Raw genomic sequence first — 26465 nt, forward strand, 5'->3', positions numbered from 1 at the left:
ATTTTGTATCCTGAGACTTTGCTGAAGTTGCTAATCAGCTTAAGGAGATTTTGGGCTGAGACAATGGGGTTTTCTAGATATACAATCATGTCATCTGCAAACAGGGACAATTTGACTTCCTCTTTTCCTAGTTGAATACCCTTTATTTCCTTCTCCTGCCTGATTGCCCTGGCCAGAACTTCCAGCACTATGTTGAATAGGAGCGGTGAGAGAGGGCATCCCTGTCTTGTGCCAACGAACTGTATATTTCAAGTGGGTGGTGCTGACTGAAGCAGTCCTTCCTCAATTATGTTTACTCACAGAGTTTACTTACTTTTTTTTTTCTTGAGACAGTGTCTTGCTCTGTCACCCAGGCTGGAGTGCAGTGGCACCATCGCGGCTCATTGCAATCTCCACCTCTCGGGCTCAAGTAATTGTCCTGCCTCAGCCTCCTGAGTAGCCGGGACTACAGGCACATGCCACTGCGCTCAGCTAATTTTTGTATTTTTTGTAGAGACAGGGTTTCACCATGTTGCCCAGGCTGGTCTCGAACTCTTGACCTCAAGTGTTCCTCCAGCCTCAGCCTCCCAAAGTGCTGAGAATACAGGCGTGAGTCACCATCCCCAGCAGAGTTTAGTTTCTTTTCATCTCCTTTGTACTGCCTTCCCCCAACCTGTAGATGCCATCCGCATATAACATTTATAATAGTAAAGCTGTTTAATATAAAATCTTTTTTTTTTCTTGAGACAGAGTCTCACTCTGTCCCCCAGGCTGGAGTGCAGTGATATGATCTTGGCTCACTGCATCCTCCAACTCCCAGGTTCAAGCGATTCTCCTGCCTCAGCCTTCCGAGTAGCTGGGAATACAGGCACGTACCACCATGCCCGGCTAATCTTTTGTATTTTTAGTAGAGACGGGGTTTCACCACATTAGCCAGGATGGTCTCGATCTCCTGACCTCATGGTCTGCCCGCCGTGGCCTCCCAAAGTGCTGGGATTACAGGCGTGAGCCCCCGCACCCAGCCCTTGTAAAACTCATTTTCTAAATTATGAAAAGGCCAAGACAAAACATGTTTTTAAGCCTCCTAAAAGGTCCTGTGCGTTACTGAATGCCAAAATGGGTAAGGGATACTTGGGGGCCATTTGTGGGCTCTAGGATAGGACACCAGATCCACATGCGATTTCTAGAATCTGTGTTTGACCTAATAGCCATCAGCCACTCAGGGGCCTGGTGACCTGGTAGCTGAGGATGATGACGTGCAGGCATTGTGGTGATTTTAGCCTTCCTGAGCTGTGAAAAGCCTATACTGGCAGCTTACCCCAGACAGCCAAGGACCGAGGGGAAGACTGAGAAGGAATCAAAAGAACCTGCAAGTAGAAACCTTCACGGAAATTAAAAGCTGTCGACAACTTCAAGTAGGAGTGAGTGATAGCCGACGGCTGCACTGTGCTCTGTCCGACTTCTGTAAATCATCTCTGGATGTTTCCACTTTTGATTTGGCCTACACTCATCTTGGACAGGTCATCCAGGCACAAAAATGCCATAAATTTTACCTGATAATAAGAACCCTTTGCCTACCGGATGAATGGTACACCTGTAAAAATGCAGTACTGAAACCCCACTGCAAGCACACAAATGTAAAGAACACTTACATTTTACAGATAAGCGAGAGAATTAACAAGATGAAGCAGATGGTTGCCATAAGCACAATGAGAAACCACTCTCTCAAGGGCTTGTGTTCATCATTTCCTGGTGGAAAACAAAAAAGAAACAGAAAAAATAAAGTCCAAGTTAGAAGCAGCAGGTAAAAGAAATGATGAGGCTTGGGGCATCAGACAGCTCAGGTTTGAGTTGCCGGTGCTGGGTGGTGCTGGGCAAGTAGCTTAACTTCCCTGAGCCTAAGATTTCTCATCCGTAAAAGATGGGTAACAGCCATCTCACAAAGTTGATATAGGGTGAAATGAAATGATGGCAGTGAGGCCACTTTTATTCTTAAAGAATGATTTATTCAGTCAATCAGCAAATATTTATGGCGTTCATTCCATGTACTGTGCCACTTGGATCTTGGAGCTTATCTGTTTTTGGTACGTAGTAAGGTTTTTAGATAGAAAATCCACAAAAAGATAAGCCTACTGAGTAACCCAATTGCATTACAATCAAAGTATTTTACAAAGTTGGAAATCAAACTTTTGGAGGAAGTAAAGTATGAGATAATACTTGTAGTGAACAATAAAGGCATCAGACTCTTAAGTGCTTTTCAATCTTAAATATCTTAAAAGCACCCCTTACCATTATTCCCATTTTACAGATAGGAAAGGAAGAAAACTGCCATTAAGTCAGTACAGAAAGTCAGTATTCTGCATGCCACTTATTCTCTGTTTAAATTTGCTTTGAATCTACATTCAAGGGACAGATTTTTCTAGGAACTTCTATGATAGCTTTGGGGTGTGTAATTTTTCTTTTAAGTACTAGAAAGGCGTCCAAGACAAACTGAAGCCAAGTGCGGTGGCTCACGCCTGTAAATCCAAGCACTTTGGGAGGCTGAGGCAGGTGGATCATTTGAGGCCAGGAGTTCGAGACCAGCCTGGCTAACATGGTGAAATCCCATCTCTACTAAAAATACAAAAATTAGCCAGGCCTCGTGGCAGGCACCTGTAATCTCAGCTACTTGGGAGGCCGAGGCACAAAATCGCTTGAACACAGGCAGCAGGGGTTGCAGTGAGCCATGATTGTACCACCGCACTCCAGTCTGGGGGACAGAACGAGACTGTCCCCCACCAGCCCCCGCACAAAAAAAAGAAAAGAAAAGCTCAAGACCATTTACCAAATAGTGTTTAAAGAAGTTATGTGCTTGCTAACCTGCCTGATTGAATAATGTAAATCCTGCGTCATCTCCCTGAATACGAGTTTCCTTTCCGTGGGAGAAGCTGCTCATTCATTGATTTCTTTATTCATCCATTTAACTAATATTTATTGGGCTCCTATTATATGTTTGGAACTGTGCAAATTACTGGGATTCAGTGGTCAAAAGATCACATATGGGTGCTCCTGTCATGGAGTCCATTAGGAAAGAATCACACTCAGCAAATAGCAACACAAGCAGTGATTTAATGACCAGTGTGCTGAATACTGTAGTGAGGTTTCAGCCACACCGCACTAAGAGAAAAGGTTACCCTCCCCAGTTTGCCATGAATTGCTTCCTCTAGAAAGCAAGAAATACATAAGTGGAATTTTCAGGTCCTTGTTAATAGCCTAAGACTTCCAAAATACTTAAAACTCAAATCATTCAAGTAGCAGGAAGGAGAGATGCCTTGGGATATAATGCTAGTGATTCCAGCCTTGCCTTGCTCTCTGGCTTTTTTGCCTCCTGAGGACCCTTGCCCAAGCTTTATCTTCTACCTCCGAAAAGTTTTAATCTCCTTCTTCATCTCTTCCCTTCTGCTTTCAAATATTCATAGAGTCCTTCATCTTGAAGAAGCCATGACACTGCTCTGCCATCTCTCTCCACTGTCATCAAATACCTTCTTATTTCCCAGTCTAAATTCTTGAATAAGGCCAGGTGCGGTGGCTCATGCCTCTAATCCCAGCACTTTGGGAGGCTGAGGCGGGCAGATCACTTGAGGTCAGGAGTTCAAGACCAGCCTGGCCAACATGGCAAAAACCCATCTCTACTAAAAATACAAAAATTAGCAGGGCATGCTGGCTCATGCTTGTAGTCCCAGCTACTCAGGGGGCTGAGGCAGGGCAATCGCTTGAACCTGGGAAGTGGAGGTTGTGGCGAGCCGAGATCGTGCCACTGCACTCCAGCCTGGGTGACAAGAGCAAGACTTTGTCTCAAAAAAAAAAAAATTATTTAGGGGATTTGAGCTGCTTCATTTCCCATCTCTAACACTGCTTTTTTAATCACGGTGACTTCCTCCTAGTCTAATTCAAAAGACGCTTGGTTTCTTTTTCCATCTTTATTTTTACTGACCTCCTTCCTGAATTTCAGACTGTATATAGTTGAGCGCACCTTGAAACCAAGTCCTCAGCTTTATTGCCCAAATCTTCCTCTTCTTAGATGGCCCTTCTCCCCATTTTAATTTCGATTGGCCCTCTCCACTCATCCTTTGACCCTTTGGTATTTTCCACTGTGGCCTATTCTTTGAACTTTGAAAAGTTTGTTTATATATCACTTCATCTTTTAATTTTGTGAAATCTTTTCCCAGGTTTTTATTCCTGGTCCTGCCTGACACTCAGCTCCAGGCCTAGATCTTAAACTGTCCGTAGGTGAAACCTGCTCAGACGTTTCTCAAGGCTGACAACATTCAAAACCAAACGCATGCTCTTCTTCACATAAAAACCTCTTCTCTCACTAACTGCCCATTTCAGTCTCCATTCTTCCAAGCCCCCAAACCTGAAGCCTTGAAGTCACTTTGACTCTTTCCATCCTTTACAGCCCCTGTCCCTTCTCCTCATTCCCTTGGTTCATGTCATTACTGCATACCCAGTGATTAGTGCTGGACAGGCATGCTTTGCCCAGTGCTTTCATCCCTGCCTAGTCTGGAAACCTGGCTTCTAGTCTCAGCTTGCTGTGAAGGTGGTCATTTTGGGCCTCGGTTTCCTCATCTAAAAACATGGCAGTTGAAATATATAATCCATAGATCCTTCCCCAGCCAGCACCTTTTCTAGCACCACTCACTCATTCGAGGGTACTGTCACTTCATGTACACATACCTTTAATAAAATTGGTTTTAGAAAAGTAGTGCCTTTTTGGGCCGGGTGTGTTAGCTCATGCCTGTAATCTCAGCACTTTGGGAGGCCCACAGGTAGATCACTTGAGGTCAGGAGTTTGAGACCAGCCTGGCCAACATGGTGAAAGCCCGTCTCTTCTAAAAATATAAAAATTATCCAGGTGTGGTGGTGCATGGCTGTCATCCCAGCTACTAAGGAGGCTGAGGCAGGTGGATCCCTTGAACCTAGGAGGTGGAGGTTGCAGTAAGCCGATCACGCCACTGCACTCCAGCCTGGGCTACAGAGCAAGACTCTGTCTCAAAAAAAAAAAAAAAAAGAAAAGAAAACAAAAGTAGTGCCTTTCTGCTGCTGGAACTTTAAAAGTTGCAATAAAGTATAAAAAAGAAAAAAGAAAAAATCAGTAGTCACTGGAAGTAACTAATAGCTTATTTTCTATACATATTTTTACATTCACTTTTTCTGAGTGCTTCTAGGTGCTCAGATACTATGTAAAGTGCTTCACGTACATTCTCAATTTAATTCTTACAGCGATGCTTTGAGATGGACACTATTATTCTCACTGTACAGATGGAGGAACTGAGGCAGAAAAAGACAGAGTAAGTCAGCCCAGGCCACACAGCTAGGAAGTGAGGAAGCCCAACCAGTCCGTGCTCTCAGCCTTGATGTAGGAATCCCATTCCTCTCCCTCCCTCTGCAAAACTGAGGGCACACTGAATACGTAGGAGCTTCGCTTCACTTATTCTAAGCATTGCTTTTCATTGAGAACTCCCCTGAGCATCATCCCTATAGCTCTCTGTGCTTCACTGTGGGAAGCCCTGTTCTATTGTTTGTATCCCCGCTGCCTGACAAGGCTAAGTGTGCAGGCAGCTTTTCTAATTAAAGGTGGCTGCTTTGCAAACTACCATTTCTCCTGACATTCCCCAAACTCTAGGTGAGACTGAAGCCCTTCATTAAAAACCTATGACTAGACTATTTATTTATTTATATGAGATAGAGTCTTGCTGTATCAACAAGGCTAGAGTGCAGTGGCATGATCATAGCTCCCTGCGGATTCTAACTCCTGGGTTCAAGCAATCCTCTCGCCTTAGCCTCCGAGGTAGCTGGGGCCACAGGCGCGCATCACCATGCCTGGCTAATTTTAAAAATCTTTTGTAGAGATGGGGCCTCAGTATGTTGCCCAGACTGGTCTCAAACTCCTAAACTCAGGCAATTCTCCCACTTTGGCCTCCCAAAAGTGCTGAGATTACAAGCATGACCAACTGTGCCTAGCCCTATGGCTATAGTATTTTTTTCAAGTTTTATTTTGAAATATACTTATGTCTATTGTTTTACAAAAAGGCATTAGCCACATTTTGTTAAATAATAGAAAACAGACCCTCAAAGTGGCAAAGCTTTTATTTTCCTAAATCCTACAGATACTCGATGGTTCCAGGATTAATACTCAGTTCTCTGGATTGGAACTGAGAGCTCTGTTAGACTTCGTTTTTATTGCATTCTCTCTTAGGTGATGTAAAGAGTAGCTGGGACAAATAACAGCAAATCAAATACCATCTTACTTTATTTCCCAGTCTGATTTCCTGAATAAGGAATTCAGCCTGCTTCATGGCCCCATCTCTGAAACTATTCCATGCTCGTAACCATTATGCAAGTATCCTGATAACCACATTCAGAAACTGTAGGTTGACAGACACCGGATGCAAATTCAGCAAGTGGTACATCAGCAGAAAAAAAGTTATCCTGTTTATAAGTAGGTTAAACCAACAGAAAAAGTACAGGTTCTGCAGAAAGAAGGGGCAGTGTTGTAAATAATTATCAGGGTCACACTCTCAGTCACATTTGGGTCTCAACTTGTGCAATACCCCCTAGCCTGATATGGCAAGTTTTGATAACAGTACCGTTTTGTTCTGACCATGATTACAAAAATCTTTTCAGTTAAACCACTCTGAAGTTATTCACTTCAGCCCTCACTTTGAGAAGTGAAGATTCTCACTGAATTAGCAAAAATATAGAGGCAACCCTGATTTTATTTCATTAAATGAAAAAATGTTGTTGATGCATACAAGGTCCTACGTGAGAAGCAAAGTCATGGTCACTGCCAGGAGGGAGTTGGCACATTAGTCATTTCTCGTGGCCTGACTTCTCCAGTTGCACCAAATGCATCAGGGCTACTCCCCTATAGCTAGTTGAAAACAGAACTAACCCCTGAAAACACAACCAAGGTCAGCTTTTCCTTGAAGAAAACATAAATTGGCAGGAAAATTTTGTGCAAGCAAAAGCTTTCACATACCTATTCGAAGTGGACATTACTTGTGGATTATCTACTGTTCCGTTATTTATTTATGCAAAAAAATGCCAGTACATTGGTGAATTAAAGTAAGCACCTACTCTGGTTTTACTGAAAGTAGAGCAAGGAGGGAAGATCCCACTGAGAGTATACATTCTTTGGGTCAAAATGATTAAGAATTTCAATACTATGAAAATTGGGAGGTCCCGTAATATAGTCTTAATTTGCATTCTGGGGTCTCCAACCTTGGAGATTAAAAAAAAAGTATTTTGAGGTAATTTGACTCTTTGCTCTGACTCAAGGAGAATACCTTTCTTGCCATTAAAAAGGAAGTCACAGATGTTTCTTTTCAAGAAATCAATGGGCACTGCCATTTTGTTATGCAAAGATGGGTTTCAGAAAGAAGAAGTCACACAGCCTGTTCTTATAAGGAGGAGAAGCTCTCCAGACTCCTCATTTGATTCCTGGGTGCTTTTTAGGCATCGCTAACTTAGAGCATTTGGGAAATTCAGTTGTCTGCTGTCTGGGGACCTCAGTTTCCATTATTTTTGACATCTTCACCATTTGACCTTGCAAATAAGCCAATAGTCAGCTATTCTTCTATGACCCTAGAATGTATATGGAGTGGGACATGGGGTGCAGGTGGGCTGGGACAGTGGCAACACAGAGGGCAGAAGGACTCCAAGCATTGGACCCAAACTAGTCCCAGCTCTGCCTCTGGGAGCTTTGTCAAGCCACTTCCCTTTTAGGGCTGCAGTCTCTCTTGCTCTAGAATTCTGTGATCTATGAGGTTTAGACTAATAGCTCCTAGGAGGTAAATTTGATTTGGAAGCCTGTTCCACCTTAAATTGTGCATGTAAGTATGAACTTTCAGTGCTTACATATTGATTTTGAATCTGATTTCAGACTCAACAATAGGTTTCCAGGGAAAAGAGCAAATTAGTAAATTGATGGGATGCTTCCAATGGAGCAGGCCTGCTGTGTTTTTAGAGCCAGCAGGTGCTGGGAGAAGTTCAAATGGCACCAACAGGGTTGGATAATTGAGAGGATGTCAATATGGCAGTCTATGATACAGGGTTTAACTAGCTTCCTGTGACTTGCCTCTGGTTGGAGGGGCGACTGGCATCATTCATGAATGAACATCCCAAACCAGATCACAGGCTCCCAGTGCAAGCAAGTCAGGAGCAGACCTTTTGGGTGAGTGAGCTTTTGAGGCAGCTGTCAAATGGACTGTGGGAGGTACCTGGTTTAGAGAAATAAAAAGAGGGCAGCAAAATGCAGCCTCAGTGAACAAAATGTGTAGAGTAGCGAAGGACCCAGATCATACACACAACTTGCACTATGTTCATCTGGTGGCACTGGGCTTGAATTAACTGAATAGAAGAGGAAATGGAGACTGTGTATTTGTGTGCATGTGTGTATTTGTGTGAGCATTCATGATCAGCTGGATGGCTCACTGCAGTACTGCTTGTCTGCATTACTCTCTAATAGGACTAGACTTGATGAAGTTGAGTGGGGAATTCCTCATGGCAGTTTTCTTCTCTGCAGGTTTTCCCACAAAGCACCAAGGGCTATGTACCTTCTGGAGCCCCCCAAGTAACCCAGAACTTTCTTCCCTGTAAGGGGCTGCTGGGCCTGTTTTATCAACCTGATAAAACAGATGAAAGCTGGCTGCAGAGGATGTAGTCATCACATAAAAGTAAGCAAAAAGGGATAAAGAGGTTTAGTCCTAGACTGAGTGTGGTGGCTCAGGCCTGCAATCCCAGCACTTTGGGAGGCCAAGGTGGGTGGATCACTTGAGGTCAGGAGTTCAAGATCAGCCTGGCCAACATGGTGAAATCCTGTCTCTACTAAAGATACAAAATTAGCCGGGAGTGGTGGCATGAGTAATTCCAGCTACTCCAGTGGCTAAGGCAGGAAAATTGCTTGAACCCCCATGGGAGGTGGAGGTTGTAGTGAGCCGAGATCATTGTGTGACTGCCCTCCAGCCTGAGTGAGACAGCGAGATTCCATCTCATTAAAAAAAAAAAAAAAAAAAAAAAAGAGGTTTAGTCCTGGTTCTGCCACTTGCTACCAAAGTGATCTTCAGCAGAGTAGCCTTTCCAGCTTCTATGTCCTGCGTTATAAAACAGGGATAAGGATTGAATGAATTAACACATGTGAAGTACTTAGCACAGTGCTGGTACATAGGTGCTCGGTGCTCAATAAATATTACTTATTATAATTACAATTAGGATGAAATGCATCGTGTCAACAAATTCATCAAGATAATTGCCCTTTCATCAAAGCAAGGCCAAAATTGGAGTGCTATCAGAATTCTCAAAATGTGGAGTGATAAACTCAGGTCAGGAGAAATAAACACACACCAAATATTCCAGATACTGAGGAAGAGAAAAGGGCATGGGTGTTCCTACCCTTCAAGGATTTAGGGTTCATAATGTTCATTAAGACGAACATCATGAAGAACTTGGACAGGAATATTTAGACAAGAATGGCCTGAAGAGGCTAACTTCACTCCCAATGGCTTGTCTTGATGGAGGCTGACAGGGTCAAGAGCTAGCAGAGCTTCCTGCTTTCACAGCCCCCAGCCCGTCTGCCTGAGCATGGCCCATCCTCCAGCCTCAGTTTTCCTGGCTGGAGTAATAACCCCCGGGGCAATGGAACATCTCGAAAAGAACCCAGGTGTGGAGCCAATCCTCTGGCTGGGTTCCAAACCCGGGTGTCCCATCTACTATCTGTGTAGCTTCCAGCAGTTCCTTCACCTCTCTGCATCTGTTTTCTCACCTGTGTGATTAGGCAATCATGTGTATGATGATAAAAGATGATGTAGGTGAATATGTCCTGCACAGGGGCTGGCCCCCTGACAGAGTCCCTCCCTCCCCAAAGCTGCCATCCCACCATGAGGCAGAATGTATGCCTAGAAGGGTGATGTAGGTACATAGAGGTGGCTGTGCCTGAGAGCACTGTGGGAACTCCCTGCTCCTGGCATTTGGAGATGAAATCTGAAAGGTCCCTGTTAGCCCTCCTTCAGGCTGGTGGGATGACCACAGGGGTGAGGCAGTCCTGCCCCCCTGGTGGGAACAAACGGTGGGGCTGCCAGGTGGGATCTAACCAGCCTGGACAAAAGGAAGCAGTGTGACCAAGCCATCTGTCTACAAAGGAAAACCAGAACCACAATAAGCTGTGTTAGTCTTAGGTAAGCCTAAGTGGGTATTTCATGTTGTTATTGGGTCAACTCTTGCTACTTTTAAGCAATTTTTGCTACCGTGTAGACCCAGTGACTCCCATCTGTAACGTCACAAGAGTTTTGCAAGATTATTTTGGAAGGCCTAGGGATAGCTCATGTGGATCTGCCTACAACAGTTCCCTTTCATCTTCCTCCTCATTTTGCCACAGTGTGAGAATTTAACAAGAAAAAGCTGCTGAAGGAGAGGGACGGGATCAGGAGAGACAGAGAGAAGGGATCAGAGCTCCAGGTGGGAGTCAGAGTCCAAGGAATCAGGTTGGAGCTGCAGGACCTTGGCACAATGCAGGCAAACTGGAAAATGAAGATGCATTTGATGGTCCCAAAGGTGACTCCAGTTTTCGATTCCAAGTGCCCAGGACAAAGATACCAAGTCACCTCACACATCGGCCCGTGAATGTCAAGTCAAAAGAAAAAGGCACAGGAGTTTCTCTGGGGTGGCCTTCCTTCCAGCCCATATTGCCATAGGCCATCCTGATACCCCACCTCAACCCATTTTCATTAAGTCCTAACAGATTCTAGGATGTGTCACAGGACTCTGAGACCCCCACTCTACCAGCTCAAACTCTGACAGGAAAGCAAAGGCCAAGATTTCCTATGAACAACACATCTCTATGTTTAAGGAGCTGCTGGGGGCAGCAGGTGCCCCTGTCTGCTGTGACCTCATGACTGAGTGATCTGAAAACTGTGCTGAGTCTTCTTCTACTCCCCTGGGTGTAGGCGCCATACATCTCAAGACTAATGAAAGCTTTAAAAAGAATACATTTTTAATGGAACCCAGTAGCATCATTGCATAGATCCTGGCCATCAAATTTTGCTTTCAGTGAGGTCAAAGCAAAACTCCATCATTTCTTTGAAGGGCAATTGCGGTGACTGTGGTTTGTCACAGAAGAAGCAGGTCTCAGAACCACTGATCCTCACCAAAGACACAGCCAGAAATAAGTGCAGGGTAGACCCACATAACTCTCTCTTCCGCGAGCAAGGACATGACCGTGGAAAAATTTATTTTCATCATTCCTTGTTTCACACTTGGCATTTGAGCTTCATGGATGGAGGGAAGAAGAGAAGATGATGGACTTGAGAAAACACACAGCTTCATGAAGACCAGCGTCAGGAAACAAAAGGTTTCGATAAACAGGAGACAGCAAAGATAACAAAGGAACAGAAGAATCCGGAAGTTAAGAAAGTTTAAAAAGGAGAAAGACGTGTGAAAATTGGGAAGTTAGCTCTTAAGATAAGACAGAGAAGCCAGCTGATCTAGGGCAGTTGATAACGAGTACCGATAAAATGAAACTGCTACTTCCATAAAAAAAAATCCCAGCCCAGCTCAGTGGCATGTGCCTATAGTCCCAGCTGCTCAGGAGGCTAAGGCAGGAGGATTGCTTGAGCCTAGGAGTTTGAGACCAGCCTGGGCAACATAGTGAGACCCCCTCATCTCTTACAAAAAAATTCTGAATCAAATTGTAGGCCTTATTTAGTTTTTTGAGAAATCTTCCAAAGGAGAAGTCACTATATCAAAAAGACACCTAACGTGCCTGTTTATCACAGCACAATTCACAATAGATACGGAATCCATCTAAGTACCTATCAACCAATGAGTGGATAAAGAAAATGTGGTAAATATACACCATAAAATACTACTCAGCTGTACAAAAAGAATGCAATAATGTCTTTTGCAGCAACTTGGATGGAATTGGAGGCCATTACCCTAAGGAAAGTAACTCAGGAATGAAAAGCCAAATACCAGATGTTCTCACTTACAAATGGGAGCTAAGCTTTGGGTACACAGAGGCATACAGAGTGGTGTAATGAACATTGGAGACTCAGAAGGGTAGAGGGTGGGAGGAGCATGAGGGATGAAAAATTACCTATTTGGTATGATGTAAACTATTTAGCTGATGGGTACAATAAAAGCCCAAACTTAACCACTATACAATTCATCCATGTAACCGAAAACCACTTGTACCCCTAAAGCTGCTGAAATAATTGTTTTTAATTTAAAAAATTCCATGCTCTGGAAATTCTAGGACAGGAGAGCCAGTCAGGCACTGTTCAGAGCAAGCAAAGAACACTCACTTGCTAAATGTATCCCCTCTGTGCTGTCCCCTGTGCCCCTTGGCTGGCCAGGGACCTTACCGACAGAGCTGGACAGCACCCCCAGCCTCTCCCAGCTCACCTTATCTCGTCAATCAAAACTTAACCTGTGTCTCATTTTTTTAATGAAATAACCTTGGGCTATAACGGGTTAATTAGTTAATCAAATCTATTCTAATTCACTAATTGGCTCATATGTCATCTATTTGAGAAAATTGTACATTAATAGCCACTTCTTGGCTGTTTGACAACTGCTGAGTCATTTAGTATCTCAGGACCTCTGTTTTCTTACATTAAAATAATGGGGGGAATTAATATCTAAGAAAGGGGTGATATTTGATTTGAGTCTTGGAGTAAAATGGAGTGGGAGGGCTGCAGCATGCTGTTTTTAAGATAAGGCAAAAGAGGAGAAAGCGTGGTTAAAGGAAATGAATGTAGCAGCAAAATCGCCTGATAGACTCCTAGCTGAACATAATTATTGCTGCATCCTCAAGGGATAAAAAAGAGCCATGCAAAATGTCCCAGAGGGGCTTAGACTTCCTATAACGTTTATTAATCATCTTGATGAAAATGGAACATCTACATTGATTAAATTCACTAATGATCCTAAACTGAGCAGAGGAGTAAATTCCAGAAAGGATGGATTTATAAGGTGAGTAGTAATATTAATCAGCTCATCTTCATGGAAAGGGTGGCAGTAAATGAAATGGGATTTGCTATAGATAATGGCAACGAGGTACACCTGGGGGAAAACTATAATGAGCCCAGATTCAAACTAGGAAGGTGTTATTTAGGAAATAATAATGGTAAGACAGCTCTGAAGTGGAGAGTGAATAATAAATTAAAAACAAGCTTAAAATAAGCACTCATTATGGATTACAATTTCACTCTCAGCACTTTTGCAGTGGGGTGGTGCAGAGGAGGTGAATGTGAATGGCAGAGATGGAAGCAGGTTTGTGGTGTGGCACTTATATTTTACAGGTGAGGACGCTAAGCCCAGAGAGGTTAGGTGTAGACTGACTAGGTCAGGGTGGAAAAACCCTGTCACGCTGGTAACCACTCTGTCCCTTGCAGTGGTGGCAGGAGATCATGATTCCTTCTGACAATCTTAATTTAGCCTCAGAATCCTCAGTGCTGCACTCTAAGCAGTCTCTGATTACTTTGCTCACAAAATATTATCTTTTGTCATCTCTAGCTTATATCATAGAGGTAGACGTTGGCAGAGCTGTAGCTAAAAACCTAGATGTCCTGAATATCTAGTGCTTCTTTTTCACCTTATACGGTCTAAATTCTCTACAGTCAACATTGACTATGACTTCAAAAGTCAAAGACTCAGAAAGCATAACTAACTTCTTATCCAGGATTCTGATCTTGGTGTCCATCATCTCGGTTTAAGTTTCCTTAGACAGCATTTTAAAATCTCCAAAATTGAGTATATATAGAGAGAGGTGTTGAGAAGACGCTTAGAAATAGCAATAGTTTTGAGCCAGTGAGTTTTGTGCCCCTGGGGAGTAACATAAAGCATTTTTAAAAAGAAGTCTATTGAATTCAAGTAACAAAAATTAAACTTCCACCTTAGGCATTTGACAAAATTAATGACCTTGTTAAAAATTCCCTGAGACTGATTAATGCTTCTCATATTTGTTTCCCTCCTGGGGAACAGAGTGAATTTTCCCGGTGCGAATAGAGCCATGTAGAGGAAAGTCCTGTGTGTGCTGGGTCAGTTTAGTTAGGTGGGGGCATCAACCTAGGGAGGAGGGGAAGGAGGGGAAGATTGGTCTCAACAGAATTATGAAGCAGGTGAGTTTGGCCCATTCTCACTTCCTTTTAGTGTCCTTTCAGTTCCCTCTCCCCAGGAAGGCTCATGCTGCTCCTGTAAGTCTCTGAGTGATGTGAGGGCTACCCCTGTAAGGCTGAGCTGGTTGTGTGTTGCACAACTTTAGGGGACGCTATTCTCCTTTGGGAACTCGGTAATTTAGCATGACCAGCGCCCTGGCAGATTCAGAACAGTTCTCCACTTACTAGGCCTTTCCTTATCTTTCCCAGTCTTCAGTGGAAATCTACCTGCTATGTGTCAGATCAGAGTCATTTTCACATGGGCTAATGGGTCACTGCCCAAGACTTTCCTGAAGACCCACCCCATAGCTTAAGCGAATGAATTAAATAGTAGAACATTTTGGCATGTGCCTGAACTAAATCTCTCCTATGTATACTCTTCCAATGGTTAATGAATACCTCATAGGATTCATGAGAGATGGCATCCACATGCTTGATCACCCACAATCATAAAGGTTGGCTACCAAGATGTGTTGTTTTTTTTTTTTGAGATGGAGTCTTGCTCTGTCACCCAGGCTGGAGTGCAGTGGCGCAATCTTGGCTCACTGCAACCTCTGCCTCCTGGGTTCAAGTGATTCTCCTGCCTCCCGAGTAGCTGGCATTACAGGTGCGTACCACCATGCCCAGCTAATTTTTTGTATTTTTAGTTGAGACAGGATTTCACCATGTTAGCCAGGATGGTGTCGATCTCCTGATCTTGTGATCTGCCCGCCTTGGCCTCCCAAAGTGCTGGGATTACAGGTGTGAGCCACTGCACCCATCCCCAAAATCTCTTAAATAAGACTTTAATCTACCCAGCACTTTAAAGCTCGCAGAATCCTGTCCCACCATGCCAGAGTGTCTAGATATCAAGTGCTAGAGTCAGTTAATCTGGGGTTAGAGTCCCATCCCTGCCACTTGTTGGCCATGCAGAACAGAGTTAAGCCAATTACCTAAACTTTCCAAACAAGTTTTTTGATAGGACTAAGATAATGTATTTAGCATAGTGCTTGGCAAAATAAATAAATAAAAATAAAAAAAACACGTGTAATCTGCTATCCCTGCTGTTGTTTTTATTTCAGATACGCTGTGGGGCAGGAAAGCTGGATGTTATCTCCTTTATCTTGAGAATCCTAGGAAACAGAAATGATTTGTCTGGGGATACACAATCAATCCTTGTCAAGGCTGAATGTTAAACCTGGGCTTTCTATGTAACGCTCCAGTCTTCTTCCCACCATCCCATGCTCTTATAAACCCAGTGCAACAGTTAACGACATGTGTGTGCCTCCCCATGCTGAATGGTTTATCATACACATGAGACGCACTAGTTGCTTTTTAACTGTTTCCTTCTCTCATACAATGCCTATGTTGACTTGCTGGAAACACGCAGGTAATAGCAAACACAGGGTTTGAATTTTCTTTTTTTTTTCTGAGTGAGTCTCACTCTGTTGCCAGGTGATGCAGTGGTGGGTGGGTCATGCAACTCCCCCCCTGGTTCACCCCTTCTCTGTTCAGACAGGCACCCGCCACCATGCCAGGCTACTTTTTTTGTGTGTATTTTTTAGTAGAGACAGGGTTTCACCATGTTACCGAGGATGGTCTTGATCTCCTGACCTCGTGATCTGCCCACCTCGGCCTCCCAAAGTGCTGGGATTACAGGCATGAGCCACCACGCCCGGCCAACACAGGGTGTGAATTTTCTATCTTCAAGGTGCAAGTCCACATGTCCTGGGTGTGGAATTGACATCGGTGTCAGGGTAAGACTGGAAATGTGTCTTTTCATCCATAGCTGCCATTGGGTATATTATTATCCTTCAGGGATCTCACTGACAGAGATGATGCCCATCTCACTTGCCAAGCAAACTAGCCCATTTGATCCTAACATAAACAGTTGCAGAGCTAACACAGGAGCCCCGGTGATGCAGGGACCTTTTTATACTCTATATCTATTAGGCTGAAGGCTCAGGGACAGATCCAGATTTTGTGGGCCCCTATAGATTATTCAGTTTTGGAATCTTCTTTTTTTAAAAAGTATAAAGTCAAAATTAGGTATGGGAAAATTAAAGAGATGGAGAACAGACTAGTCATTGCCAGAGTTCAGGGATAGAAGACAGGAGAGAGAGATGGGTTTGTTTATAAAAGTGTAACAGGTGATGATGAAACTGCTCTGTATCTTGACTGTGGTGATGGGTACATGAACTTAAACATGTGCTAAAATTGCATAGAACCAAACACACACATACAAATGAGGACATATGGCTTGACGCAGTGGCTCACGTCTGTAATCCCAGCACTTTGGGAGGCTGAGGCCGGTGGATCACCTGAAGTCAGGAGTTCGAGACCAGCCTGACCAACATGGTGAAACCCTGTCTCTACTAAAAATACAAAAATTAGCCAGGCATGATGGCGTGTGCCTGTAGTCCCAGCTACACGGGAGACTGAGACAGAATCGCTTGAACCCAGGAGGCAGAGGTTGCAGTAAGCTGAGATGGCGCCACTGCACTCCAGCCTGGGTGACAGAGCAAGACTCCGTCCAAAAAGAAACAAACAAAAAAATGAGGACATATAAAATTGATGAAATCAGTAAGATCTGGATTACCAACACCAATATTCTATTCCACTATTGTACTATAGTTTTGTAAGATGTTACCCTTGAGGAAAACTGGATGAAAGAGATACAGGATCTCTATTATTTCTTCCCACAGCATGTGATTCTAATAATTATTTCAAAATAAAAAGTTTAATTTAAAAAATGGATAGAAGTAGAAACAAAATTTGGAAAAAAAATAGGCACCAGGTCTAGGAGGGTTGGTGCTAATGAGAAGCCTAGACACTTAAAAACTTCACTGGCTTCATGGCAAATCTATTCCTGACTGAAAAGGCAGTAGACTGATAGAAAATTAGTCACAATAGAGATATGAAACCATTTTAAGACCCACGAGTGAACGTGTACACTTCTGGGATTACCTTTTTTGATCACAAGGAAGGCTGCCAATGTAAAATAAACGTAAGCTACTCACCCACATAAATAGGTTGGCTCCACTCACTCCAGAGCCCCGCCTCTCTGCACATGGAGCTCACTGCTGCTCTCACTTGAACATCGTACTTAGAAAGATCATCAATTATTGAGATGAATGCATTGGTCATCATTTTTTCTATCTAAGTGGGGAAAAATAGCATTATATAAGAATCTCTAGACACCTAATTTAGTTCTGCCAATTATCAGAATGGGAGGTCCTATATAGGTCCTGTGACTCACTGTACAGCAAGCCCTTTAAAATCAACAGGGCACATATTAATTCGTTTATGCTAGGTGCTTTAGTGTGGACGTGTTGGCAGTCGCCCTTCAGTGGAACGCTATCTTGTAACCAACATATACGAAATGATCAAAAGTCAAGATCCAGGTGTTCCTATCCAGGCCCAGCTGATGTTTCCAGACTGAAAGACTGGAGTGGCCTATGCTAGAATGCATTATTCCCTCACCTTGTCCCTCCATAATCTATAGTCACATTACTAAATAATATCACATGAATGCTAGATTGTCTAGTGTTGAAATGAAGCTATTTTCTCATGAATGAGCCCTTCTTCTTTTTCCTTCTACTGATCATGGTCGCCACCATCCAGCTAGTCCCCTGTGCCAGAGATGTGTTCCTGACACCTGTATTTTGAATACCCCCGGAGGTGTTTCTCCCTTTTTTACTCCAGCCCTGTGACCATTGCCTATTTTAGCTCTTATTATCTTTTGCTTGGACCTTTGCAGTAGCCACTACCAAAATTCTTCTTTTACTCTGCAAATGTAGACATATTTCCCTATTGTGTAAAACTATACACACATGAATATACACACATGTATATTCATACATGGTATGAATTTTCTATCTTCAAGGTGCAAGTCCACATGTCCTGGGTGTGGAATTGACATCTGTGTCAGGGTAAGACTGGAAATGTGCCCCTTCATCCACAGCTGCCACTGGGTATATTATTATCCTTCAGGGATCTCACTGACAGAGACGATGCCCATCTTACTTGCCAAGCACACTAGTCCATTTGATCCTAATACAAAAAGTTGCAGAGCTAACACAGGAGCCCCGGTGATGCATGGACCTTTTTATACTCTATATCTGTTAGGCTGAAGGCTCAGGGACAGATCCAGATTTTGTAGGTCCCTGTAGATTATTCAGTTTTGGAATCTTCTTTTTTTAAAAAGTATAAAGTCAAAATTAGGTATGGGAAAATTAAAGAGATGGAGAACAGACTAGTCGTTGCCAGGGTTCAGGGATAGAAGAGAGGAGAGAGAGATGAGTTTGTGGCATCCATTGCCCATAGTCATGGTTTTTAAAAAAGAAGCCATTTTGTTATTTTTTAGCAAAATCTTATAGAGCCACTCCGGGAGAAGTCACAGTGTCAAATATAGAGTCATGATTTCAGTGTTGGTCTTATGTCCAGGCATCCAGGCAGACTGAATTGCTTGCCACTTGACTGAAAGAACCATACTCTCTCAAGCATAAAGTTACTCCTTTTCCTAGGCTGGTGCAAGACAGGAACTATTTATTACTGGCTTGTGATGGGCTAAATACAGATAAAATTATGACTGGCATTTGGAAGTATTGATAGCAATTTGACATTGCCATGATATCCAAACACATGATCAGCAAACTGACACTTTACATGTCTTTGGCTATATTTAATTTTTTCTAGTAAATCATTTTTATTGTATTTGACAAAAGCACCAATCTACGGTAGATTAGACATTATAAAAACACACGCACACACACATGCACACACAGTCCTTCAGTATAAGTATTTTGGGACGCTCTGGCTAAGAAAGTCCTTCTCATGTTTTCTCACCAGACTAGTTTCTCTTCATCCTTACAGATTCCATTCAATTCCTCTCTGCAGAGCAGGCTCTGTGCCCACACCCCCATCTCTAGCTGTACTGGCTTTTCCTGTGGGAGGGCAACCCCAAGGCTAGGCAAGTATGTCACAAGGTTGGGTAACATGGCAGAAACAGTCTTATTTCTCACAAAGAGGCGAATTTGTAATAATTTGTTGAATCTAATTGAATTGGCTTTGTCTACTCTCTATAAGACATGAGTTGGAATCCTATTTTTTTTTCCTAGCTTTGTGACTGTGGGAGAGTTACTTCATCTCTTTTGCCTCACTTTCCTATAAAACGGGAATGGTAATTGCATCATAGAATTATGTGAGGATGGAATAAACACATCATAAAGCTTGACACATAATTGATGCTCAAGAAATATTGATTGGCTTTCTTCTCAGTTCCTTTCCCCTTGAAATTTTTGTCTATTAGTGCTAATGAGCTTTTTTAATTGTAGTAAAATACATATAATGAAATTTAAGATCTTAATCCTTTTTAAGTGTACAGCTTTGTGATATTAAATACTTTCACATTGTTGTGTCACCAATGTTCAACACTCTTTTAATCTTGCAAAACTGAAACTCTGTACCCATTAAACAATACCTCTCCATCCACCCTCCTACCAATTCCTGGTAACCACCATCCTACTCTGTTTCTATGAGTTTGACTATTTAACCTCATAAAAGTAGAATCAGACAGTATTTGTCCTTTTGTGACTGACTTATTTTGCTTAGCATAATGTCCTCAAGGATCCTCTGTGTGGTAGCATGTGTCAGAATTTCCTTCCTTTTAATGCTGGATAATATCCTATTATATGTATATGCTGCATTTTGCTTATCCATTCATTTAATGGGCACTTGGGTTGCTTCCAGCTTTTGGCTATTGTGAATAATGCTGCTATGGACATGGGTGTACAAACATCTCTTTGAATCCTTGCTTTCAATTCTTTTGTATACATAACCAGAAGTGGAATTGTTGGATCATATGGGAATTCTATTTCTAATTTTTTGAGAATTCATCATACCGTTTTTATAGTAGCTGCATTATTTTAGTTTGGTGTTTTTTTTGTTTGTTTGTTTTTGTTTTAGATGAAGTGTTGCTCTGTCACCTAGGCTGGAGTGCAGTGGCGCAATCTCAGCTTACTGCAACCTCTGCCTCCCTGGTTGAAGCGATTCTCCTGCCTCAGTCCCCGCCCCCGAGTAGCTGGGATTATAGGCACGCACCATCATGTTGGCTGATTTTTGTATTTTTAGTAGAGATGGGGTTTCACCATGTTGGCCAGGCTGGTCTTGAACTCCTGGTCTCAGGTGATCCACCCACACTGGCCTCCCAAAGTGCTAGGATTACAGGCGTGAGTCACTGCACCCGTCTATCATTTTAGATTTTAACCAGCACTAGTACCAGTGAGTCTGTATCTAATCCTTTGTATTAGTTTCAACCAAAAGTATGTTCTTTCAAAACAAAAGGCCAGTAAGATTTGGTTTATCTCTATTTGGTTATATCTATAATACCTGGGTAGATTAAGTTAACTTTGACCTTGTTAGTACCAAGCCGTAACTTGGTTGCAGTCACTGAAGATAATTTTTTAAATGTTTCTAAAACAAATGTCTGTTATCAGATATTGGAATGATCTGAGTAATTACCTGCAAATATCCGTTCCTTGTATTGTGTATTTTTACTTCATAATCAAAGCAATGGATTGGAAAGGCAGACACTGGTTTCTCCCATTGGATAGAGAGACGAGTTCCTTCAATCTCTGCTGTGACATTCAGTGGAGGATTTATTTGATCTAAGTTAGGGAATGAAAGATCCGTGATTTTTTTTAGAATCAGTGATTAAAGCTGATAACTCCAATCCACCCACTCTTCTCAAGGCATTTCTAAGATACGCTTTTTTCAAATATTTACCATCAGGATTTAATCAACTGATTTCCAAGCCACAGCAAGCCGGTGGCCTCCCATAATACTCTTGTCTTATAGTGCTGAAGAAGAGACCCTTTCTGGAAACTACAAGGATTACTACTCCAAATGGAGTTAAATGCTTGAATCTCTTCCCCCTCAGCTCATTGCAAGACTCACCCACCATCCCCCTTTACTACTCAAGTTGTACCAGGCCCAGAATAAACCTGACCACTGAGAGAACATTTCCCTGGACCTTCCCCCAAGCCCTGCCTCTTCCCAGTAGGTATGTGGCCCTGAGCAAATCACTTCCCCTTTCTGAGATTCAGTTTTTAATTTTAATTTCATTTTGTTTACTGTGTCTTTTGTTTTTTGTTTGTTTGGGGGATGGAGCAGGAAGCTTCAGTTTTCTTTTGCATCAAAAAGAATGGATTGGGGCTGGGCGTGGGGGCTCACGCCTGTAATCCCAGCACTTTGGGAGGCTGAGGCGGGCAGATCACAAGGTCAGGAGATCGAAACCATCCTGGCTAACGTGGCAAAACCCCGTCTCTACTAAAAATACAAAAGATTAGCTGAGCGTGGTGGCAGGCGCCTGTAGTCCCAGCTACTCAGGAGGCTGAGGCAGGAGAATGGCGTGAACTCAGGAGGCGGAGCTTGCAGTGAGCTAAGATCGCGCCACTGCACTCCAACCTGGGCGACAGAGCAAGAAATCTGTCTCAAAAAAAAAAAAAAAAAAAAAAAAAAAGTAAGAATGGATTGGGCTACATTTGTCTTCACTTAGGACTCTAATGTCCTTTCCCTTGAGATCTCACTTGATTGTCTTATGGTCCCGTGAGGTAAGGGGAAATGAATTCTTAATGAGTGTCCTTGTCTTAGGTAATGTGACTTAGATCTCACAATTAATAGGGACAAGCTAAGAGTGGAATCCACTGGCTTCAGAGTCTCCTATTCCCTATGAAGAAAATTCTTAACCAAGAAAGTACTTATTTATTTTAGTAATCCTAGGAATTAGCCTCAATAAAATGAAAATCATAAAAGAAAAATGAATTCCTGTGGTCTGTACTAGATCATATCCATTTTCATATTAATATCATTGTTTCTTAGGTCTTCCTCAGCATCTTTTATTGCCTATTTTCATGAAAGTGACATTTTTAGTTCGCCTAAGAAATATACTAGTGGAGAGAATTGCATAACCTCTTTAGTAAGGGCTATGATTCTTTACACAAAGTTATATTCCATTGGATATAGATATGTCACAGCCAAATCATACCCTCTAAATAATATTGTAGTGTATTTATTAAACCTTTATGCCAGGCACTGTTCTAAGCACTTTATCATTAGTAACACAATTCTCACGAAAACCGCACAGGAAGTGTTGATTCCTCTCCATTGTTTCAGATAAGAAGACTAGGCACAAAGGAATGATCAGCTTGTCCAAGGTCACTCAGCCAGTGGTGGAGCCAGGATCCAAATCCAGGCAGTCTTGCCCCACAGCCCATAATAACCACCCATCATTGAAATCTGGAATCTCCATAACTGAGAATGCCATGTGAGAGCGCCTGATGAGTTTCACTAATAGAACTATCTGGGATGAGGGAGAGTGTCATCTCTATTGAGAACTGAGCAGATGAAACCATGAATAGAATTTTTAGAGCTGAGAATTGCACACTGAGAGATATTCGAGCTGCAAAACATCCAGGAGATGGGCCAGAACAGTGAGAAATTCAGAGAGAGAGAGATGGTAGCCTGGGAGAAGAAGGGCTTCTGGATGGGAAACGTGCTGACTGTGAACAGCTAAGAGAGGCTATTCTATAGGGAAAGGACTCAAATCACCTGGGGTGGCACTAGTCCATCACAGGACCCAGGGGCAGAAATTTCACAAAACCTGTCAGAACTCATGAAATATTAAATGGTCTCTTTTAAGCAGCTAAATTCACTTTTTCTGGTGCAGTGATTCTCAACTGGCGGAAATTTTACCCCTTGAGGGGCATTTGGCAAAGTCTGAGACTTTTTTAAAAGTCACAGCTCAAGGACAGAGGGGCATACTACTGGCATCTAGTGTGTAGAGGCCAGAGATGCTGCTAAATATCCTACAGTGCCCAGCACAGCCCTCCATAACACAGAGTTATCCAGCAAAAATCGTTGGTGGTGTTGGGATGGAGAACCCTGCCCCAGTGGTTTTCAAACATGGGTCTGATGCTTACTTGGCATCAGAAAAGTGGTAAAACTAGGTGATCTTTATAATCCTTCCCTCCAGTGCTGAGATTCTGAGATTCGGTTATTTTAGCTTTGGGTTAAGTCGATCTTACCAATGGTGTGAAGGGCAAACAGCTGATCAAAGGGCTTGATGGCAGAGTGCTTGCTGGAGCCATTAACAAGCACCGCAAGCCAGTCACGCCCTTTGCTGAGGATAAAAGTCCTGGGAAACCAGCATGCGATATTTCTCCCCAGTGTGTCTTTGCTGTATTCTTGGCATTCTTCAGTCCAAGAGCCATACCTAAATTGGAACATTCACGAGTTTTATGAGGTTGCAGGAAACAACCACTTGCCTAAGTAAAAATAGGCACAGTACTAACCTGTAGTAGAGAAAATACTGCGTGTCCTCAGGGGCATCTGTGCCAACAAGCCAGGTGCAGTGAAGAGAAACTTGGTACGACCTTAAATGTGAATAATTATCTGCTGTAGTGTTTGTGGTGCAAGTTAAATTCACAACTGAGGTTCCAGGAGACCCTAGGTAGTCAAAAATAAAAAGAACAAAACATTGCCATGGGAAACTCTGAATTTCATGCTCTTTTGGAACTATAGTGATGTGAACATCGTATTCATCACCAAAAAATAACCATCTTCACATTTTTTTTTTCCCTTGAGACAGAGCCTCGCTCTGTCACCCAGGCTGCAGTGCAGTGTTGCGATCTTGGCTCACTGCAACCTGTGCCTCCTGGGTTGGAGCGATTCTCGTGCCTCTGCCTCCCAAGTAGCTGGGATGACAGGTGTGCACCACCACACCTGGCTAGTTTTTGTATTTTCAGTAGAGCTGGCATTTCACCATGATGGCCAGGCTGGTCTTGAACTCCTGACCTCAAGTGATCCACCCGCCTCAGCCTCCTAAAATGCTGGAATTACAGGCATGAGCCACCATGCCCGGCCATCATCACATATTTCTAGAAACCTACTAACTATCAAAGGCCAACTTACTGGAGATACGGAATTAGAATTATAAAGTCCCCATTTCTGATATTAAAGAGCTTCCCAGCTATTTTGTTTGGGGCTTGCGGGTGGTGTTTGTGCAATAAATGTGTGGCAGTTCAAGAGAAGTACAATATATTGTCATTTGGAGGTTGATGTCTGGCAACTTTGGTGCTCTAATGCTACATTTGTTAATAACTAGCTGTGAAACATTGACCCCCACTCTTCTGGGCTCTGTATTTTCAACTGTAAAGGAGAGGGTTGGTACAGGAAGGTCTTGAGTACCCCTTTCCATCCTAGAATTGTGTGATTCATTAGGTTGTATCCAAATTCTTCATGAGTTACACAGATTGCTGCTCAGAAGAAATGAGTTTTGACAACACTGCAAGATTGCAGACTTTGCAGACTTGATGCATATTAGCATGTTAAAGTCCTCTTTAATATACAAGGACTTTAAGAAAACCTTGAATTGGCCAGGCACAGTGCTCATGCCTGTAATCCCAGCACTCTGGGAAGCCAAGGCGGGTGGATATCTCTTGAGCCCAGGAGTTTGAGACCAGCCCAGGCAACATAGTGAAACCTCGTCTTTGCAAAAAATATAAAAATCAGCCAGGTGTGGTGGCATGCACCTGTAGTCCCAGCACTTTGGGAGGCTGAGGTGGGCAGATTGCTTGAGCTCAGGAGTTTGAAACAAGACTGGGCAACATGGCAAAACCCCAACTCTACAAAAAATACAAGAATCAGCCAGGTGTGGTGGCACGTGTCTATAGTTCCAGCTACTCGGGAGGTTGAGGTGGGAGGATCACTTGAACTGGGGAGGTCAAGGCCGCAATGAACCAAGATCATGCTACTACACTCCAGCTTGGGCAACAGAGTGAGACCCTGTCTCAAAAAACAAAAAAGAAAATCTTCAGATTTTTATTTATTATTATTATTATTATTATTATTATTTGGAAACAGAGTCATTCTGTCGCCCAGGCTAGGGTGCAGTGGCATGATCTCAGCTCACTGCAACCTTTCCTCCTGGGTTCAAGCAGTTCTCCTGCCTCAGTCTCCCGAGTAACTGGGATTACAGGCGCGTGCCACCACACTCAGCTAACTTTTGTATTTTTAGTAGAGACGGGGTTTCACCATGTTGGCCAGGCTGGTCTTGAACACCTGACCTCAAGTGATCCACCCGCCTCGACCTCCCAAAGTGCTGGGATTACAGGCGTGAGCCACCGCACCTGGCCAAGATTTTAAATGCAACCTTTTTATGTTTGCTTCATTAAGGATTTCTCAAATTACGTGACTAGGAAGGCTTGTTTTCACTTCAACCTCTTGTTGCTGTATTAACTGTTGGTCTTTAAAATACACTGTGGGAAACACTGGCCTTGGTGGTGGTTGCTCAGAGAAGGAAACAAGCTCTTGCACCCGGGCCAGGAAGGACCGCATCCAAGTGGGAGCCTTGAGAGATAGAAGGGGGTCTTTTGATCGTAGCTTAAGTCAGCTGTAGATCATTTTTATCACTGTCAGCCAGTGTCTTTCAAGAAGCAGAGGGAGAAGATGATGCGAGAGAGCCTCTTATTACCTGTAGAGAAGTTAAAGATGGATTTCTTCTTTATATCTGTGCTTTTGCACAGACAAAAAGAAGAACTACCTCAAAGCAAATTGACTTATTCAGTTCATGTATATATGCATAGATTAGGTTGATGTAAAAGTAATTGTGATTTTGGTCATTACTTTTGCACCAACCTAATATATATTTGTCCATGCACCAAATGACCAGAAAGTCCACACCCAAGTACAGTATTTTAGAGATCCTGACAACTCTCTGTCTTATAGTTCTCATCCAAAGAATCATTTTATGTGAATTCCACTTGGTTCAAAACAAATAATTTTTATCAGTGTCGTCCTATATTAGAGTGCTCAGAGGATAATTAGAATTGTAGAAATGTAAGCTGCAAAGTGCCTCATAGGTAAAGTCCAGTTATTCATTATAGAAAGGGGGGATAGTGGTTTGAGGTAAGCCACATACAATAACCCATCTCTGTGATCCTGTATCTACCTTGGATTAGTTTCTGCGCTTGGGATCAAGCCCATGCGAATTGGCTGGTATGTGGTCTAGACAAGTTATAACAAGTAAATGGGGCCGGACACGGTGGCTCACGTCTGTAACCCCAGCACTTTGGGAGGCCGAGGCGGGTGGATGGCTTGAGGCCAGGAGATCGAGACCAGCCTGGCCAACATGGCAAAACCCCATCTCAATAATAATAATAATAATACAAAAATTAGTCCAGCATGGAGGCACACACCTATAATCCCAGCTACTCAGGAGGCTGTGGCATGAGAACCACTTGAACCCAGGAGGCA

At 43.0% G+C, this 26465-nt stretch overlaps 1 protein-coding gene across 1 annotated transcript in view; it reads right to left on the reverse strand.

Moving 5' to 3' along the window:
* The window catches only part of IL5RA (interleukin 5 receptor subunit alpha), a 45060-nt gene that overhangs the window by 9257 nt on the left and 9338 nt on the right, over positions 1–26465 (reverse strand). Inside the window, exons 7-11 of the mRNA XM_032149095.1 lie at positions 23504–23657; positions 23237–23424; positions 20673–20818; positions 17171–17309; positions 1632–1728 (exon numbers count right to left, since the gene is read on the reverse strand). Coding sequence (XP_032004986.1) covers positions 1632–1728; positions 17171–17309; positions 20673–20818; positions 23237–23424; positions 23504–23657 — 724 coding nt within the window. The remainder of the gene's footprint in view (positions 1–1631; positions 1729–17170; positions 17310–20672; positions 20819–23236; positions 23425–23503; positions 23658–26465) is intronic.

The sequence above is a fragment of the Hylobates moloch genome, unplaced genomic scaffold, assembly GCF_009828535.3.
Source record: "Hylobates moloch isolate HMO894 unplaced genomic scaffold, HMol_V3 SCAFFOLD_4, whole genome shotgun sequence".
In the NCBI taxonomy this organism is placed as follows: domain Eukaryota; kingdom Metazoa; phylum Chordata; class Mammalia; order Primates; family Hylobatidae; genus Hylobates; species Hylobates moloch.